The sequence below is a fragment of the Aedes albopictus genome, chromosome 1 (genome assembly GCF_035046485.1).
Source record: "Aedes albopictus strain Foshan chromosome 1, AalbF5, whole genome shotgun sequence".
NCBI lineage: Eukaryota > Metazoa > Arthropoda > Insecta > Diptera > Culicidae > Aedes > Aedes albopictus.
The window spans coordinates 95575601-95596775 of record NC_085136.1 but is presented as its reverse complement, the minus strand read 5'-3'; the positions used below and the strand labels follow the sequence as shown (position 1 = coordinate 95596775).

At 45.0% G+C, this 21175-nt stretch overlaps 2 protein-coding genes across 6 annotated transcripts in view; one reads left to right on the top strand and one right to left on the bottom strand.

The window, feature by feature from the left end:
• Positions 1-2243, top strand: part of LOC109416544 (protein Mo25) — a 43121-nt gene extending 40878 nt beyond the window's left edge. For all 5 annotated transcript variants that reach the window (XM_019690628.3, XM_019690627.3, XM_019690625.3 and 2 more), the window contains exon 7: positions 18-2243. In XM_019690628.3, the coding sequence (XP_019546173.1) occupies positions 18-200 (183 nt within the window). In that variant the 3' untranslated portion in view covers positions 201-2243. The remainder of the gene's footprint in view (positions 1-17) is intronic.
• A 3641-nt stretch (positions 2244-5884) lies between these two features.
• LOC109405078 (glutamate [NMDA] receptor subunit 1) overlaps positions 5885-21175 on the bottom strand; it is a 32645-nt gene continuing 17354 nt past the window's right edge. Inside the window, exons 2-5 of the mRNA XM_062845060.1 lie at positions 8697-8846; positions 7733-8631; positions 7176-7675; positions 5885-7114 (exon numbers count right to left, since the gene is read on the bottom strand). Of these exons, the coding sequence (XP_062701044.1) occupies positions 6040-7114; positions 7176-7675; positions 7733-8631; positions 8697-8846 (2624 nt within the window). The 3' untranslated portion in view covers positions 5885-6039. The remainder of the gene's footprint in view (positions 7115-7175; positions 7676-7732; positions 8632-8696; positions 8847-21175) is intronic.

Below are 21175 nucleotides of genomic sequence, written 5' to 3'. Positions count from 1 at the left end.
CTTACCTCCCGTTTCAGGTATTTGTAGCGAATCCGAACAAACCGAAACCGATTCTCGACATCCTGCTGCGGAATCAGGAGAAGCTGGTAGACTTCCTAACGAAATTCCACACGGACCGATCCGAGGACGAACAGTTCAACGACGAAAAGGCGTACCTAATCAAGCAGATAAAGGAGCTGAAACCGGCTCCGGATCAATAGTAATACGCGCGATGCAAGCTAGATGTCTTTGCAACCACACAAACGCGCGCGCACGCATACAAACACACCCCATTCGCCCACACTCCTGCCCCTTTCCTACTCGCATCCCGCCTGTTGCCCCTGCCCCCGTGCACTAGTATTTTGTAACAAATCATCGTAATAACAAAGGTAATATCTATAAATACAATTCAACCCGTAGCATATGATAAATTTAACTACTCTAGAAGTTATAAACTAAATTTTTGGGTCAACCGTTCAGTCCCCTAAGTACAGACAAAAAAACTCAATAAAACCACATACACGCATGTATAAGCAGATAATAAGCAAAACAAAACAAATGCTAGTAAGTCGAAAGAAGTTAAAAGCTAGTGTTTAGGATAAACAAAGCAAGAACCTTGCATAACCTTAGTCCAACCACAGGAAAAATAATAAACAAAAAATACCCTAAACAGCAACAGAGTAATATATATTTATTAAGACTAAACGGACGTTCTCGCGGCTGCTAAAATACCGAACCCTATATATTATAAAAACTGTAATTCAAATGCTGTAAAAAAATGTAACGAAATGAAGCTGCGCAGTTACTGTATCTTTTTTTTAATTGCACGTGTTTAGTTTCTGGATGGAAGCATCAAAACGTTAATTGTGAGGATTCTTATAGAATGGATATGCCAAGAAGCAGAACTATAATGCAAACTATAAACTGTGTTTGATCTATGTTTCATCTTTATTTGTTTTGTTTTTGTGCGCCTTTTTGCTGTTGTGTAGAAAGTTTTGGTTACTCACTTGCCCCGCCGCAAGTGAGAGTTAGATTAAAAGGTGGTAGAAAAGGCACCAGAGGAGAACAAACTGCTCTGAAGTATGTTTTAGTTTTATTGCTACTTTTAAGTATGTGGTTCTAGCCTGTGCCCTGTTTATTTTTTTCTGTTATTATCTGAAGTCAGATGATGTGTATTGAAAAATATAAAAATGTTTGATTATTTTAGCAGAAAATAGGATTTTCTATTACACCATAAGTTATGAACGTTTCGGTGATGTCGCCACGCCTCCATTTATGATTTTACAACTAGCATGCATACACTCACACACATACACAATCTTCGTTAGACACCTCCATACCTCATTAGTTCCCTTTAGAGAGGTACGACGAACAAACGAACATTCTACCCGCTATTCACTAGTAAGAGATCCATCACAGCTCCCGAGCGATTAGGTTTTAGACGTTCTAAAAGGGCTATTATATACTAGGACTAGGAAAGCAAACGTTTTGTGTACTTTTTGAGACTTAATAAAACTAGCAAGGTGACACGCGCTAGGGTCTTAAAGCTTTTCAAGACCGTAGTGCCGTTCAACCTACAGGATTCCGTTCAATTTAGGCACGACACACATGCAAGTCACTGAATAACAATTATGAAAACTGTTCCTAACAAACGAGATGAAATGGATGTCTATAGAAGTAGTAGCTCAACAACACATACAAGTCACGCAAGGGGCATGCGTTATGCAAGGAAAAGTTGCACTCCCCCAAGAGCTGAACATAATGCAATATCATGAAGTGAATCGTTTCGTTAGATGTATACTGAGTAGCAATTGTGGATTGTGGAATAAACGTTGTTCACTCGATTACCTGCGTAAAGCCAATCGTTTTCCCTTAGTTTCTTTTGTTGATGGCAAATAATATATCTTTCGTTGGTGCACTTATATTACAAGCTTCATAAAACAGAACTGGAATTTTCTCGAGAAAGTATGCAGCTCCCTCTACAATCTTCCCACGCCTATAGCAAAAAATGTATGTGTTGTTCACACGTATACTGTACCCTCTAGCCAAGTCAAGTCATGGAATGGACGTAAACGTAACGAATACGGTAAACAGAAGGAAAATCAAGAAAATTACAGCAAATAAATAGTATTTAAGGTGACTACACTGTTGTGTCCCAAAACATACACACAAACACACATACACAGAAACAGCGAACGAGCGAAAAACAAGGAACTGAAAGCGAAAAGGCACGAAATAAAGACACACATACGAGTCTCAACGGATACCGAGGGACTATTTTGTTTTTACTTCTTCGAAAGCACTTTAAAACACTTTGCATGCTTGGTGATCTAATGACTATGCTTCCGAATGACTGGTCACAGTTCCTCTGCCACAGTCATTTCTCAACACTTTGACATCCGGATGAACCCACGCAGACGTCGTTGTACGATCTGCAGTGGACGAGCGATTGCATTATCATTTCCCTTACCTTCTGTTCTTTGACCAGGTGTCATATTAATATAAGATGGCCAATACTTACACATTGAAGACTCTGAGAAGCATTCTGATCCCTATAGAGTCTATACTATAGACACAAGACAACTCTAAACATGTGAAAGAAATGATAACTACTTGAAACGAATAGAAACACGACTGCCAGATCACATTACGGCGCTGTCCATAAACTACGTAGACTTAATTTTGGTTATCTCCGAAACCACATCCACCCCTCCACCCTCGTAGACTTCTGTTCTAACAAAATTTTCGAAATTTGTATGGAGCGTAGACTTTGACCAGAAACCCCCTTCTCTCCTAAGAGTCTACGTAGTTCAAGGACAGGTCCCCTGAATCCGATTTTCGGTCGGTCCAGGCTCTTAACTTAAAAGGAAATCCATGAATCATGTTGCATATTTTAACAAATGTTTGTCATTCTTCTGCCCTATGTTCTGCCTCTTATAGCATCTATATATAAGGCTCGTTACACTGTCGAAGAAAGTCCATCCCCTCACATCGAGTAATCCGAGGATAATCATCTGTAGAAACCTAGTCTCAGGAGAAATCTTAGGAGGAATATTGGAAGGAATCATGGGAAGAATTCATCAAATAGTTATGCGAGTAATTCTCGAAGGAATCTCGGAATAAATCTCTGGAGGAATCCCGGAAGGCATTCATGGACGATTCCCGGAAGAAATTTCAAAGACTGCTCAGGAAGAATTCCGGCCGAAACCCCTGAATTCCAAAACCAGTCCATGAAAGAGTCCTGGAAGAATCTCTGTAAAAGCATCCTGGAGAAATCCCCGAGAATATACCTAAATGAACCTCGGAAGAAATACCCGGAAGAATACGAGAAGGAATCCCGATCAGTGCTGCAATTTTTCGACAGGCCTTTATGAAAGCGATATTTTGCTTTTTTTCATTTTCTCCGTTTTGGTTTTCCTGTCAATGTTGCTTTCCGATCAGCAACAGGAGAGCGAAATGAAATAGGTACTCACACTCTCACGCAGCGTACTGAATGCGAGAGCTGACAGGGCTAAATTTCCATTCAATTTTCTGTAGTTGAGTGTTTTCACCCGTGGTAGCGTATAGGGCACTCACTCTCACAAGCCACCGCTTGAGACGAATGGCCTTTCAGCATGAGTAGTGTGCGGATGATTGAGAATTGATCTTGTTGGGTCGCTCACGAATGGAGCTCTCGGACTCTGTCAGTTCTCACATCGAGGAACTGAAAACGATCGCCGCAGTCATTCATTTTCGGCTGAAAAACAGGCACTGAGACTGATATTTTGCAGGACTGATCCCGATAGAAATCGATGAAAGAATCCCAGTGGAATCAAATAGTTCTGGGAATAATTCTCGAAGGAATCTCGGAAAGAATCTCTGGAGGAATCCCGGAAGGCATTCATGGACGATTCCCGGAAGAAATTCCAAAGACTCCTCAGGAAGAATTCCGGCTGAAACCCCTGAATTCCAAAACCAGCTCGTGAAAGAATCCTGGAAGAATCTCTGTAAAAGCATCCTGGAGAAATCCCCGAGAATATCCCTAAATGAACTTCGGATGAAATACCTGGAAGAATGCGAGAAGGAACCCCGATAGAAATTGATGAAAGAATCCCAGGGGCAAGCCCAGGGGAATCCTTGGAAGAGCTCCTGAAATAATCTCGAGAGAAATCCCTGATGGAAACCCGGGGAAATCAATGAAAAAATCCCAGGAAGCCTTATAGAAGGATTACTAAGAAGAATTCCCGAAGGATCCCCGAAAGAAATCCATGAAGGAAGTCCGAGAGAAATTCCGGGAGAAAACCCCGAAGGAATTCAGAAACAGTCCCGATAGAAACCCCAGATGGAATCGCTTAAATAATATTTGTGTAATTCCTGAAAGAATCAGTAAAGGAGTCTAAAAAAATATCCTGGAGGAATCCCTGATAGAATTCCGGGAGAAGCCACTGAAAGAATTTTGGAGGAACCTTTGAGGAAATCTCTGGAGAAATCTCTGAAGGGATAGTAGAAGAAATTTCTGGAGGAATCCAAGAAGATGAATTCATGTAGGATTCCCGTGAGAAATCCTGCCTCTAGTCACTCGAGAAATCTCGGAAGGAACACATGAAGCAATCCCGGAAATAATCCCTGAAGGAATTTCGGAAGAAGTTTCTTAAAAAATCCCGGAAGGAATCCCTGAAAGTTTCGCTGAAGGAATTATTATATAAAACTTGCAGGGAATCACAAAGGAATACCAGGATAAATTCCTAAAGAAAATAACCCAGTGGCGTCTCGTAACCTCACTTTTTACCTGTTCAATGACTCAAAAACTTATAATTGCAAAGAATTTACAACCAAAATCAAACTGAAAATTAGTGAAAACAACTAATCTCGTCATTATCTATCAATGAATTAAATGCTTTGGCTGTTTTCCTACTCTCCGCATCGACCAATGTGGCGCTAGCTTCAATGCGCGAAAAATCGCTAAAAGAAAATCTCAAAAATATTGTATGGCGAATAGCATCTAAAGGCGTATCTCTCGAAGTAGAACACATTATTCGAAAAAAAATGTGGTAGCGGTTGTGCACAATGATGACCGGTTTGATGCCTACCAAATATTTTTTCGGTAAAAGCTTTTGATTTCGATAAATTCGAGTTTAGATGCTTTTCGTCATACAAAATAACATTATTTTACTCCTGCTTATCAGCATTGAACGCACTCCCTGTGGGTAATCCATTACAAGCTAATTTGTTTAGAAAATTAAAGTATTTCCACCTGTTAAACAAGTGGGTTTGAGGATAGGGAATCGCCACTGAAATAACCTAAACGATAAGAATCAAAGAAGAAATCACGAGAGAAATTTCTAAAGGAATCCCTGAAAGGATCCAAGAGGAATCCCTGGATGTATGTATCTCGGAAGGAATACCTGAAAGAAAGCTGAAAGGAATGCTAGGAGAAATCATTGAAGGAATTTCAGAAGGGATCTCGTGAAATATCTCTAAAAGAATCCCGGGAAGATTCTATGGAAGAATTCTTAATCTATGAAAAGCGGCCCTGGAATGAATCGCGGAAGAAATCCTTTAAGGAATCCCTAGATGAATCAATAAATGAATCCCGAGAGGAATCCCTGATAGTATGCTGCAGAATATCCCCGAAAGAACCCTGCGAGCAATCCCTAAAGGAATTCTGGAAGCAATCGATAAAAATATTCGTGAGGAACTCCGGACAGTAAAAATAATATGAAAGAATTCTTGACAGAGCTTTTAAGGAATCCTGGTAGAAATCCCTAAAGAAAAACCGGGAAGGATCAATGAAGGATTGCCGCGGGGAAATCGAATTCCGGAAGAAATTCTTTAAAGAATCCTGGAAGAAATCAATGACGAAATCCTGGGAGGAATCTTTAATGCTGGGCGGTATGGGTTAATAAGAGAGACGACGCTATTTGGTTACATATAAGCAGATAATTTTGATTATTCATGTAGTACAGCTATGATCTAAATAAGAAGTGCAAAACTTAATCCAAAATGTGTTGCTACGACTACTTTAAAAACCACTAAAAACCATCGCTGTGGTTCAAGATGTGGTTGATGTGGTTGAAATCTTCAATTAACAGGATTCTTCGGAAACACCGATATATAGCTAATTTTCTGCTGCTTCTCCGATGCCGGCACAAACTTATTTCCAATGGTAATCTCCTTCGGGATCTTCTTCTCGACGACCTTGTTCAAATTGTTCTTCATGTCCGCAGTGTTCAGCAAATTCTTGAAGGTCAGCGAATGCTTATCCTTCCCATCCTTTTTCTTTCCTTCGTTCATCGGTTCAACCTGAACCAGCTTGGCTTTCAGATCCTTACGGCGATAATACAGCACCTCCCCGGCCAAAGTGACCATCGCCAGCGCAAGTCCCACGAGAGTCGCAATGAACACTCCGCCCAAGCTTTCCAGCGTAATTCCCTCGCTGTCGTCCGTATTCGGGCAAACTCCGCGTACCGAATTGTTCCAAAACTTTGCCGTCAGTGATTCGAAGTAACGATCCTTCTGCAGTTCCAGAATATAATAACTCAGCTCATCCTGCAGATGGCTTCCTTGTTGAACCGCTATTGCATACGGCTGTTCGGCAAAAACTTCCCCCACTTCAGTAAGGTTACAGTTACGAGATATTTCGTACTTGATCTCCGCCGAGTCATGAACGAATGCAAAGTCGGCCTCTAGACCGTCGTTAACCCGCTGGAATCCAACTTCAGCCGAAGGAACTGGATTCGCAGATTCTATGGCAGCTAGAATGTTTATGTACTGCTCTTTGATCGGATAGTCCCAAACACGGTATTGAGTCTGATCGTTACCGCTAGAAAGCGTCAAGTTACGCCACATTTGGTACAGGACGTCCTCAGCGTTTTTCATGTTCTTGAAATAGTCGTGCGTGTCGGAGTCCTTCACCACTGTGTACTTGATGCGACTCTGGCGGGACAGCTGCTCTAGGGATTGAACCGGAGTCTGCATACGTTCAACGGTAAGGAACGCAGCCAAGTTGGCGGTGAAGGTAGCCAACATCAATACGACGAACAACCAGTACGCGGCCACCAAGGTACGACCGGAGAGAGCTTTAGGTGCTTCTCCTCCTCCTTGCGGAGTGAAAGAGGTCAATGCAAACCAGAAGCTCTCCTTGAGCGTGAAGTCCCTGAAATGAAGTGTCGTTTTGAACTGTTATCTATTATGAGAAATACATCCTAGTAATTTACCGACACTCGTACGGATAAGCTTGCTTGTTGTTCTTAGCGCTATACGGCGAAAACTTATCCAGCAGCCACAGCATTACGGCAGTTGCCACGATAGCCAGTAGAATGCTCAGCCATACCTCCAATCGCAACACGGTCATGAACTTGAACAAAGACGTTTCACGGACAGGTTTTCTCATCACGATCAGAATACCGGTCTGCTCGAAATACGGAGCCACGAAGTCCACCACCTCTTCTCTCTCAGCGGTCATCTTCATTGAAGCCATGGCAAAATCGATCTCACCAACCACCAGATCACCGATCAAGCCATCCCAGTTACCTGCTTTGTCTCTCATACCGAAAGTTCCCTTCTCAGGCGATACCAGATCGTAGTCGAAGTCCATCACCTTGGACAACTGATGCAGAAAATCTACGCAGTATCCCTCCCAAATCGGCTCACCGACGTAGTTCAGAATTATCTCATTGGTAAGTGGATCACGTTTCCGGTAGGCCCAAGGGATTGACTGCAAAAGAAATTTGGTATTAGACTTCGAACACAGTCTCTAAACCTACGAACCAACCTCGGCAGTTCCTACACGAAAGTACCGCTTGGTCGGTTTAATCTTCTGTCCGTCGAACGGCATAACCTCGCCTTTCTCGATCGTCCCCAGCTGTATGGCATCCGAGTTGTCTTCTTCGGTGGATGTCCAAATTGAAACATTCATATTGTATCGCAACATTCGACTGCCATCAGGCATCCAGAAGCGGGCGTCCATCCGGAGATCCTTTGCTATGTCATAGGCATTATTGGATCTATTTGCCGATTCATCCACGCTGCAATCATCCTGACTTAGCAACGGATGTTGATCCAACCGGATTTTCTCCAACACACTCGTCACCACATTCCCCAAATGAGCTTCCCACGGCTTGAAACCCGCAGGACACTTGCAATCGCTGTCCAGGTTCAGCAACATACAGCAGGTGCTATTATCTAACATCAGTCGACTCATGGTCGGATATAAATCGTGATACTCAAATCCATCCGTGTTGGGCTCCAAAAACATCAAGTTCCATTTGTCCGGTTTCAGCACCAACCCATGTGCCGTGGCCTTCCTGAACAGCGCATTCATTTCAGACGTCTTGGCCGTAATCGTGAAATACGACGGATAAGGCCGGACGGCCTTAATCCGTGCGATGGACGTGTCGCTAAGCCGGTCGAATATTATCGTTCGCAGCTGGGACTCAGTGATCAGGAAGTAGATTGCCGAATCGGCTGCCTCGGTCGAGTCGAAGATGTGCACTACGTCGTTGGCCCCACGTGCCCGTAGATAGTTTTCCATTACCTTCAGGAAGGTTTGCGAAAACGCATCGGCGTGGATGTACGGAACATTGAAGTTGTTGGCGGCCGTCATGATGCGGTTGCTGTCGGTCCATGTGAAATCCACGATAACGCTGACGCCTCGGTTCATCGCCGAACAAACTATAAGAAATTGGGAAACACTTTTTAAATTTGATAATTCTAGCGTCTATGAGAAGGATAGTTACGTTCGGGGTTGTCTGTGAAAACCACATGTTCTCGATTGTAGACAATGTAGTAGTCAAATATCGATACGCCGCTGGTTCCAGCTAAGAAGGAGCGGATCGCTTGCGACGTCAGCGCGGGAACTTCCGGTTGCTCACGTTCGTGAATTACGACTGCAGGGAATATATTCAAACTATTAATATGCGTTTTTTGCGCTGACGCCTAGTGTAGATGTCAGACGAAATATATGCCACCGAGAAAACCCTAATATAAAATCAGATCTGGAACATATGCGCAAATTTTTTATTCAAGATAGCGGTTCACTGGGACTTTTTCAAACAATAATTTTGCTCGCATTTTCTCGAGCATGAATCTAGAGAGCTGCCAAACAAATCGATCCGAAAACTCAATATTTTTTGTAACATGCCATGTGTAACATTTTTACACCAATACGTTTGACTCTAGAAAATTCGTGCAGAAAAAAGGCGGCCATTACATAGCTGTCTGCTAAATAGTGCAGTTATGGTGGAAATTTACCTATTTTTTTTTTAATGGTATTTTATTGAAAAAAACATGCATGATGACCTAGTCGCTACAGTTTCTTAATCTTATCCATAGGGTCCTGGGTTTAAGCCCTGGCAATTCCTAAGCAGTTTCCTCATTGCTTCAGTGTTATTTAAAAGTAAAACTGGTGGCCCCGTAATGAAAACAAGGCAGGTGTGTTGGTGTTCTAAAACATTTATTTTTCCGGATTTACCTAACAAAGTGCCAAGAAATGCTTAGGGTAATTCGTCAAATGTTTATCAGTGAGTACTGGAATTTTTGTTTTCATTTGTTTTTCCGTGCATGATCCACGGAGACAAATTTCGTTCGTTTGAAACAAAAATATTCATGTTCATCCGGTAAACTGATAAATATTTAAAATTAAAATATTAATTTTTATTAACTCAATTACATATTGATTTCTACAATTTCTGCAGAGATTGGTCCAGCATTTTCTCCTAGGATTTCTTAGGAAATTCTTGGAATTCTTCTAGGGATTCATCTAAAAAATTCTATTGGGATTCCTTCAGGAACTCCTGGCGGGATTATTCAAGACAATCTTCTTGGGATCTGTTTAGACCCTTGAAGGTCGGTCCGTCTGGCAACGCAGACACATGTTCCACAAACGCAGATCAGTTCGTCCCATTTCTTCCCATTAGTAACTGCCCCATCTATATCAGCAGATAGATGTAGATAGCACAGGTAGTCCGATCGATAGCTACTGATCGGTATCATTCGGTGTCATATTCACCACTGACCTCATCGTATCGCAGAGAATACGAGAGGCAGTTTAGTCTGAATACAACCACTCGCAGTATCGCGTCGCACTCGAATTGTGCAAATAAATCGGTCGAGCAATAAATACGTAGTTTTTGTGCAAAGTAGTGGTTTCAATAAATCGGTCGATTTGAGTTAAGTTCTGTGTCGCGAGTTTATGAACCAGTATCCGAAGAATCTTTCGCCAACGGTCCCGGTAAAGTAAAGAAACATTTTGGTCCTTCGAGCCGGATGACCGTTGGACGATTGATAGCAGTGGACTTAGTGCAAAGGACCCGCGAACTGTGGTCCCGCCGGTCAGTGACACGGCTAGTGAACAATAAGTGCCTCTGGCGTTGAACGAAAATCCGCCATCGTGAAGTGGCTCAACTGAGCGAAGAAAGTGGATGCTGCTATACATCAACGTTTCAACGGTTGCTGATTATCATCGGTCGCGGCGCACTGCTGTGCAATAGCAGTTAATTGACGGCGGCAGTGTACGACGACGACGACGACGGACGTCCACACGGCGAATGCGTAGGAGCGATTCGACAGGCAACGAGAATTCGCCTAGGACCCTGGATCGGCTGTGGCAAGGGAAGTAAATTGCATGTTATTTGTGGTGGCGCCATGCATGTAGGGCGCACCGAAAGAAGTTGTGGGATTTAGAATAAAATGGTGGTACCAATTTGATCTTTTATTTGCATGCGAATTTGTGTTCCCTGAGTTGCTATTGACGGTTGGTCTTCGGTTCTGCTGGCTATTTTTCGGCTCGTTGTTTCACCTGGTTGGTTCCCCTCGCTTGCAGTCAAATTTGGTCGTTCTGTCTCCAGTCAATTTGTGGGTCGTCGAGTAGAGTCGCGGAGCGCGGAGTGAGTGATTTCAAGTGCTAGTGCAATAAACTAAAGTAGATCCCGGTGTGTGCACTGTGGTTAAAGAAGGTGATAATTTGCGAAATTTTGTGGACAAACAGTGCAACTCAAACTATTCCAGAACAATTTGAAGTGGTTCGAGAGGGATTTAAAAATGGCAAGTGAACTGAAGGAATTGAAGTCGCAACAACGGCAGGTTCGGAGTACCTTTGAAGGGATACGGCAGTTCATCCTCAAATTCAAGCCGGAGAAGCATGAAGCGCAGGTCGAAACAAGGATGGAAATCTTGGAGGAAGCGATGCAGAAGTTTTATGTACTCCGGAGGAAGATTGAGGTGCTCACCGAGGAAGCTGATGAACGGGAGTTGATGGAGTCGAAAGCCGACCCAGCGGACTTGCATGATCAGTTAGAAGCACTCATCGAAAAGCGGCAGTTAGAACACAGTGCGATCATTCAGCAGGCTGAGGATACATACTGCGAGTTGAAGTCGTCCCTGCAACGTCTGCGAGCAAACCTAGTTTCCGGATCATCTTCTGGTCCATCCGTGGCGTCAATCCAAGGCCCAACAGCTTTATCCACGGTGAAATTGCCTGAGATTCGTCTACCTAGTTTTGGCGGTAAAATCCGAGATTGGGTGACGTTTCGGGACATGTTCAGGAGCCTGATCCACCGAAATCAGCAGCTCACTGACATCGATAAATTCACTTATCTCAGGTCGTCGCTCGAAGGTGAAGCACTTCGGGAGATAGGGATGATTGAGATTACCGCTGCAAATTACATCATCGCCTGGGAACAGCTGCAAAAGCGGTATGAGAATAAAAAACTCATCGTCAAGGCCCATATCGATGCCCTATTTGCAGTGGAACCATTAAAGCGAGAGAACTACGACTCCCTCTGCCATTTGATCAGCGAGTACGACCGCAATCTCCAGATGCTGGACAAAATTGGCGAGGACACGTCGAAGTGGAGCACGATTCTTGTCCACATGGTGTGTTCTAGTCTGAATACAACCACTCGCAGTATCGCGTCGCACTCGAATTGTGCAAATAAATCGGTCGAGCAATAAATACGTAGTTTTTGTGCAAAGTAGTGGTTTCAATAAATCGGTCGATTTCAGTTAAGTTCTGTGTCGCGAGTTTATGAACCAGTATCCGAAGAATCTTTCGCCAACGGTCCCGGTAAAGTAAAGAAACATTTTGGTCCTTCGAGCCGGACATTGCCAAGATGTACCGCATGGTCAAAGTTGCGGAAGACGATCAGCCACTTCAACGGATTTTGTGGAGGGATTCGCCTGATCAGCCTGTCAGGACCTACGAATTGACCACAGTCACCTACGGAACCGCATCAGCGCCCTATCTGGCAACCAAATGTCTCCAACGACTAGGCACAGAAGGAGAAGCTTCACACCCGGTAGCTGCAAAGGTTGTCCGTAAAGATTTCTATGTGGACGACTTGCTAACCGGTACGGACAGTATAGAAGAGGGAAAAACACTTGCATCGGAGCTGATTTCCCTGACGAATTCAGCAGGCTTCAACCTGCGCAAGTGGAGCTCGAACAATCCCGAACTACTGTCGACGATTCCATCAGAGCTTCGAGACGATCGAACAACCCTAGAACTCGATTCGTCTACATCCGTTGTCAAAACCCTTGGACTCATCTGGGAGCCTTCAAGGGACAGCTTCAAGTTTGCCGTTCCACGCTGGAGCGCAGAACCAGTAATCACCAAGCGTGTCGTTCTCTCCGATACCGCTCGTATCTTCGACCCCCTCGGACTCATCGGTCCGGTCACAGTTCAAGCTAAGATTTTCCTTCAGCAACTCTGGAAGGAGAAGTCGGATTGGGACGACCCGTTGCCAGATTCCTGCCAAGCCTTTTGGAACGAGTTTCGTTGGAACGCCAGTGCACTGGAGTCTCTTGCTGTGCCGAGGTGGATAGGCTCCAATAGCAAGTTAGCATCCGTAGAACTACACGGCTTCTGCGATGCATCAGAGGCAGCATATGGTGCTTGCCTGTATTTGCGGTGTGAAACCACCGACGGATCGGTCACCGTTCGACTGATAACTTCGAAGTCTCGTGTGGCACCATTGGAAGACCTCTCTCGCAAGAAGAAAAAGCAGTCGATTCCGCGGCTGGAACTATCATCAGCGTTACTTCTCAGCCACCTCTACGAAAAGTTCTGCACGAGTGTCCAGATTCCCGCCAAGGCTTACTTCTGGACAGATTCCATGATAGTCAAATGCTGGTTATCCTCGCTGCCGTCGCGTTGGCAAATCTTTGTTGCCAACCGGGTTTCAGAAATCCAGCATATCACCAAGTCTGGAATATGGAACCATGTCGCCGGCGCTGAAAACCCGGCAGATATAGTTTCCCGAGGAATGACACCAGCCCAGCTAGCGTATCAGACTCTATGGTTTGAAGGTCCTTTATGGTTGCGCCAAGATCAGTCTACTTGGCCAAAGTCAGCTACTGTTCAGTCGGAGTTGGACAGCGAGCTCTTGGAGGAAAGGCCTTCAACATCAGTTCCCGTTCAAATTAAACCGCCCAATCCCATTTTTTCGCTACGATCGTCATTTTCGGCGCTCGTTCGCATCGTTGCCTGGATCCGTCGATTCCGGCACAACGCAGTTTCAAGGAATCGATCCTGCAAACGAAGCGGAAACCTATCTACGAAAGAGCTCAACGAATCGGAATTGCAGTTGGTGTGGTTGGCACAGTCGGAAACCTTCCCGGCAGAAATAGCGGCATTATCCAAGAACCAACAAATCAGTCCATCATCGAAACTTCTCGCAGCAAATCCCAGCCTGATGGAAGGCGTACTTCGTGTCGGCGGCCGGTTGCAGCATGCTCCCATCCCGGAAGGCCGAAAACATCCGTTGATTCTCCATCACCAACATCCACTGACGAAATTGATAATGGAGCATTACCACCGTAAGCTTTTTCACGCCGGACAGCAACTTTTGATTAGCTCCGTCAGGGAGAAGTTCTGGCCACTACGAGCCCGCGATGTCGCACGTTGGACTGTCCACCGATGCGTGTCGTGCTTCCGGAACAAGCCCAAGGTCCATGAACAGCTGATGGCCGATCTACCCTCCGTCCGGGTCACACCTGGATCAGTCTTTCTGAAAGTCGGAATCGATCTCTGCGGACCGTTCTACATCCGATACCCCGGCCGGAAAAGTGCACCGATAAAATCCTTTGTGTGCATTTTCGTTTGTCTGGCCACCAAGGCCGTACACTTGGAGATTGTAGCAGACCTGTCAACCCAAGCTTTCCTGGCGTCGTTTAAACGGTTTGTTGCCATTCGCGGCAAGCCACGATTGGTCATGTGTGACAACGCGACCAATTTCGTTGGAGCTAACAAGGAGCTCGAAGCACTCCGTCGGCTGCTGAACGACCAACAAGTCCAACATGCGATGGTGAATGCGGCACTAGAAGATGGAATTGAGTTCAGGTTCATTCCGCCGCGCACCCCCAATTTCGGCGGACTTTGGGAGGCGGCCGTAAAATCCTTTAAAGGTCACTTTCGGAAGACCATCGGAGATCGAGTGTTGACCTACGACGAGTTCCACACCGTGGTTCATCAGGTTGCAGCGATCCTTAACTCTAGGCCATTGACTCCACTGAGCAATGATCCGAACGATTTCTCTGCGCTCACTCCAGGTCATTTCCTGGTAGGTCGACCGCTCACGGCGGTTCCAGAGCCGGGCCTGCAAGAGGTTCCTGAAAACCGGCTCTCCCATTGGCAGCGTACCCAAGACTTCGTTCAGCAACTGTGGAGAAAATGGAAGACGCAGTATCTCTCCGATCTGCACAATAGAACGAGATGGTCTCGAAAGCGGGACAACATTCATGTCGGAACCATGGTTCTCGTCAAAGAGGACAACCTGCCACCTCAGAAGTGGCGGCTAGGGAGAGTCACCGAGATTTTCCCGAGTCAGGACGGAAACGTCCGCGTGGTGAGCGTCCGTACCCAGGATGGTGTCTTCAAAAGGGGAATTTCAAAGATTTGCATCCTGCCTATCCGGGACAACGACCAGGAGTCCCCATCAGAAGAGCAATAGCTTTTCCAACGAGGTGCTTCGGCACCGCGGAGGGCCCCAAATGGCGGTCCTCCGCAGTCCAGTTAAGTAATTGTTTTATAGTTCAATTCAAAAAGCTCAAGGAATGTTTATCCCCCATAGCTACACCCGCGTCCCGGCCAACGGGACGGGCCGGTCATCACCTAGAAGTCGTCAGAAGTTCATCCGTTTTCCAAACCGTCATTCGTCCGTTCCGCATGAAGCTTGTCCTGTGTCGTCACACATGTTCTGTCCAAGGTTTTGGTGCACGGTCTGCATTCCCAATTCACAAGGTCTCCCTCATCACCTCACCAAGGTCGTCATCCAATGTCATCCCGAGAGCGAAGGGCCCTTCGCTCGTTCCGTTGGTCCTACCCGACCGGTCATCAAGCGAATTGATCACTCGCACTGAAGGCCATCGTCAAACCAGGATCAGCACCATAGACGTCCAACACTAGCAAGCGACCATCCATCTAATCGCTACCACTCCGTAGCATCACCGCGGTGCCAGGGGCACCCGCGGAGGCCCGGACGCAAGGGCCTCCGCTCCAGGCAAGTTCTTTCAAAATTGTTCATTTCCTCGTAAAAAGCTCTCCATGTCTTGTAGAATCGTGCACCAGTTCAGGCCCGGAGGCCTGCACCCATCGGCGGCCGAGGCCCGTCAGGAGATACCAGGACACAGCCCCGAACGTTGAACCCACCCAGCTCCACCTGGCGAACCGAAGATGACCAAGGCCAGCAGAAGTCCGTTTCCCAGTTGTCGCCCGTATCCGATTGGAATTTTTCACCATTTCCGGTCGGCAAGCCCACCGTCACCGAAACAGAGGATGCAGTTCGTCTCCAGTACAGCTGTACCTAAGTCGGTCAAGGTCACCAGTCACCACAACAGCAGTAACAGTCGCAGATTAGCAGTTTCCCGAAGTTTTGTTTACACCGAACCAGTGATAGTATAGCAATGAAATCTTGAAATGAGTGTGACAGAAACCGTAGTATGTAGGTAGAAATAGCTAGAATTCTAAATTACAGTAGCAACCAAAATTTGAATTAGTTAGATAGGTTGAAATCCTAGTGATTTCAAGGCGGCCGGCATGTTTAGACCCTTGAAGGTCGGTCCGTCTGGCAACGCAGACACATGTTCCACAAACGCAGATCAGTTCGTCCCATTTCTTCCCATTAGTAACTGCCCCATCTATATCAGCAGATAGATGTAGATAGCACAGGTAGTCCGATCGATAGCTACTGATCGGTATCATTCGGTGTCATATTCACCACTGACCTCATCGTATCGCAGAGAATACGAGAGGCAGTTTAGTCTGAATACAACCACTCGCAGTATCGCGTCGCACTCGAATTGTGCAAATAAATCGGTCGAGCAATAAATACGTAGTTTTTGTGCAAAGTAGTGGTTTCAATAAATCGGTCGATTTGAGTTAAGTTCTGTGTCGCGAGTTTATGAACCAGTATCCGAAGAATCTTTCGCCAACGGTCCCGGTAAAGTAAAGAAACAGGATCCTTTCAGAAGTTTCTCCGGTGATTCTTTCAGGAATTCCTTCAGAGATTTTTCCAGAAATTTCTCATGGAATTCCTCTAGGAGCTTATATTGGCATTCCTCCGGGAATTGTGGCTAGGATTCCTCAAGCAACTCCTGTTGCGATTCTTCCAGCAATTTCTCTTAGAACTCCTCCAAAAATTCTCAATATGGTACCTCCAGGTATTCTACTAGGGAAGTTCCAGACATTATTCTGGAAAATCTCCCTTGGATTTTTCTAAAAATCCCTTCGGTGATTCTTCCAGAGATTTCTTTAAGGATTTATCCAGGACTTCGTCCAGAGTTTCTTCCAGAAATTCCACAGAAGATTTCTCCAAGAACTTCTATTGCCCTTTCTCCATGAATTCCAGCTGGAATTCTTCAAGCAATCAATTAGCAATCATTAGAACTCCTTCAGAAATACTTCTAGGGAATTTTCCTGGCATACTTACTTGCTGCAATACTTTCGGAAAATCCTCCTGAGATTTCTAGGCATCCTCCAGGCATTTTTAGGGGAACTAATTTTAGGATACCCCCGGTATTCCTGATTCTAAGAATTCCTCCAGATATTCCAGCTAAGAATTCCTCCAGAAATTCTAACTGTGGAAATTTAGAAATTATGCTACGGATTCTTCTAGAGCTTTCTCCTAGCTTTTTTGCTGGGATCTTTCCAGGCAAACTTCCTGGAATTCTTGCAGAAATTTCTTTGATTCTTCTACCACGGATTTCTCCAAGCACTCATCCAGGAATTCCTTCAGAGATTTTATCCAAAGATTCATCCAGAAATTCCTGCATAAACTCCTTTTGGCCTTCCTTCAAGGATGCCTCAAACAAGTTTTCCTGCGGTTCTTCCAGCAATTCCTCCATAAATTCTTACTAGACTACATCCAGAAATTGTGGCTAAAATTCTTCCGGAAAATCTTCCTGAGATTCCTTCAGAAATTCCTTCTGCGATTCAATCAGGGCCTTCGTTATAAATTCTTTCAAAATACTTTTCTTGCAGGGACTTCTCTAGGTATTCCAAGGATTTTTCTTTGAATTCTCCCAGTCATTTTCTGTGTAGTTTCCTCCAGCAATTTCTCCTAGGATTTATGCTGAGATTTCTACAATGATACATCCCAGAATGCTGCAAATAATACCTTTTGAGATTTTTCCTGTGATTTCTTCAGCAGCTCTCCGGTGATTCCTCCAGGAATTTTTAACCAAGGATTCTTTCATAAGCTCCTCATGCTCTTCCTCCAGGAATTTTAGCTGAATTTCTCAAGATATTCCTGCTGTGGTTCTTCCAGCAATTCCTCCTAGGCCTCCTCCTGAAAGTCTTACTGAAATACCTCACGGAGTTCTTCTGGGGATTCTTCTAAGAATTTCTCCAAAAACTTGCTGGGATTATTCATTCAAGGCAATCTTAATAGGAGCATTGCTTTCAGTGTTTCTTCCTGGAAATCTCAAAGGATTTTTTCCTGGGATTTCTCTAAATATTTATCATTGGATTCCTCCAGGAATTCCTCTTGACTTTCATCTAGGAACTCCTCCTGGGGTTCCATAAGCGATTCCTGCTGCCTCTAATGTGTCAGCAATGCCTCCTAGGTCTCCTCCAGAAATTATTATTGTGATACGTGCAGGAATCCCTCTAGGGATTTCTTCTGGTATTCTTGGTGGGATTCTTCTAGGCAATTTTCCTTGGATACTTTCAGAAATGCATTTGATTCTTCCAGGGATTTTTCTTAAGACTCATCCAGGAGATCCTCTAGAGTTAATAAAGGATTGCTCTAGAAATTAATCATGATATTACTCCTGGAATTCCTCTTGGTCTTCTTCAAGGAATTCCAGCTGAAGAAATTCCAATATAAATCTCTAGAGGATTCCCTAAACGAATTTCGGGAATAGTTGGAATTTCCAGAGAAATTCTAGGAGGTATTACTAGAAAAATTTCTAGTGAAATCCTTTAGGGAAGTACGGGAAAAACTTATAATTAATTAGAAACCACAGATTATAGCTAATTGACAAATTGAGAGATGGGTGGGATTCGAACCCACGACTTCGTGTTCGCTAGACCACAGTATGGCCATTTCTTTGCAAGTTCCTTCAGCATCACACACGAGATGCGGCATGAGACAAGACACTTATCGTTCTTACAATCATCAAGAAAAGATAAAAATTGCCGGATTCGGGCGTGATCTAGCCCATCTACAGGACAATGTCCGACTGACTGCGTTGATTTTCGTACGTTGTTCGTACACGTCCAAAAACGAAGAGTTCATCTCGGGACCCACGCTTTACTTCCCTTCCGAAGGAAGAACTCACATTGTTTTGTGAGTGGGATTCGATCCCAGCTCCTCGGCGTGATAGTCAAGTGATCTAACCATCACACCAGGTTCACTCCACAACTTCGAAAGTTCTAAGGTAATTTTGATGGAAATTTTTCCAGTAATTTCTTTTGGGATTTGTCGGAAGTTTTCCATGAATTTCATAGGATTTTCTTCAAGCAAGCCCAGTTTAGAATTTCTGATTTTTCAATTCAGCAATTTTCGGAAGCAAAAGATATAATTAGAATTAAATCATAAAGAATTTCAAAAGTAATCACGATGAAATTGCCTGAGAGATTAGCGAAACACCTGGAAAAAATTTCTAAAATAATTTCAGAAGAATAGCTATTGAAATTATAAAAAAAAACTAAAGAAATTAAATAAAACACTCTTTGGCGGGCGTTCGTGCGAGACAGTCGCAAGGTTTAGTTCGTCCGGTTTGTCTCCCGATACTTTCCAGTTCGGTGGCTATTTTCAAAGTGCTAGTGTTCCCCAGTGATCAAGTTATTAAGTGACTGTCCCTAGTGGGACGAGTGCGGTTGGCTAGGCCACATTTTTTGCCGCAAAAGTTCGTTTGATTTGAGTAAAGTTCACGTTTTCATTATATCACGTTGACCGACTATCGAGCACAGAAGTGCAGCACCCCCCGCACACCGCGCCGCTCGCGCGGCCGTGATCGGCTTCTTCCAGTGAGTACCCAAGCTCATCGTCGTCGACAGCAGCAGCCCACCGAGAGAAGAGCAGAGAGCGTTCAACCGCCGCACACCACGACGGGCGCTCAGCAGCAGCTCGCTTCCTCCCAGAGCGGGCGATCCGATCGCTTGGACCTGTCGTCGTCGAGCCTGTGGCTAAACAGAGTGCACAAAGATAAGTAAATAAAGTTACCCCTCGTTGTTCCCCCCTCTCCACTGACTCTTTGATTAGAATTAATTTGGTACATAAGCAGATTTTTCTCACTTTTCCTGTAGCGTTAATTTTGTCCCTTGTTTTTTTTTGATTATTTCTCATCCCCGTGATAGTGTTAGTTTTTGAGTGCCCCGTGGTGGTAGTTAGCTACCACAATGGGCGATGATGACGATGGCGGGGGTACGTCGTACCGCATCAACGAAGCTTTGTTATTGGCATCGGATTGCTCGAGCCAACAAGGCGATATAAATGCTAACCCCTTTGTCTCCCTTCACCCTGGTGCTTCTCCAATGGACACCAACAGTAAATCTGTTTCGACGACCCCCCGCCTCAAGGCCTACCCTCCCGACTTTGGCGGGCCATATGTTGTTTTCTTCCGACCCAAAGGCAAACGTTTGAACACCGTTCAAATCAGCAAGGATCTGACTAAGCGGTATTCTTCCGTTGTCTCCATTGACATGGTCGGTACAGCTAAGCTTCGGGTGACAGTAGGCGACCGAAAACACGCTAATGAGATTGTGGCCTGCGAGTTGTTTACTCTTGAGCAGTGTCGCGAAGCATCAGCGTACAAGTCACAAAAAAGCTGATAAACACCAAACTTGTATCACCCTGTCTCTGCGGTTTCTGATTCGCTTTCTCTACAGTCGTTAACACCAGAAAAGACAGAATCCCATCACAGTCACCCGGTCACCCTTGTTTTGCTACAATCATCCTGACTTGGATACGGCTCATGTGAGTGTCATGACTCTCTCCGTCGCCTCAAGCAGATGCACGCGCAACAGCATGTAAAACTATGCATGTGTATTATCACAAGCACGGTACTACGTCATAAATCCTATTCGTTTTGCATAGCTCAGTTTAAACGCACACATTGAGCGCACCACGCAGTTCGCCCTGGCTACGGCAAACGCTCTCACTTCGCCCGTTATGCATCGTTGCTCAGAGAGATTGATTCTCTAGCAACCCGCCTGAAGCATACTCAGCAACTGCTATCGCTGCAAAGCTGCGAAGGGTGGAACCCACAACAGGTTTGTCATTCCAGGCATGACATGCTATCTGGTTCGTATCACCTTGGGAAGGGTGACTCCAGAAAGCGGTTCAAGTGATTGTCTCGTGATGGTCGCGATTATTCGCAAGACTGCTCTTGAGTATTTCGTTTACCTTCCGAGCGCGTCGATAGAGATTTCGGGGAAGGTCGCCGACGCATCTTTGACCTGCGAAACGATCATGGAAGGCTGTGGTCGTTTCCATAACCCTTCTCTACCTCCTGTCCAGATACTGGATTGCCGGCAACTGCATTCGGTATCCCAGGAGGGCGAGAAGAAGGTTTACACACCATCTGATGAATTTTGTGTGACCTTCTCCGGATCTGCATTACCAGATCTGCTGGCGATTGGCAAACTTCGGCTACCTGTGAGGCTGTATGTACCGAAGGTAATGAATTGCATCAATTGCAAGCAGCTGGGTCACACCGCCCAGTACTGCAGCAATAAACCTCGCTGTGCAACATGCGGGGAGAGACATGTGGACGG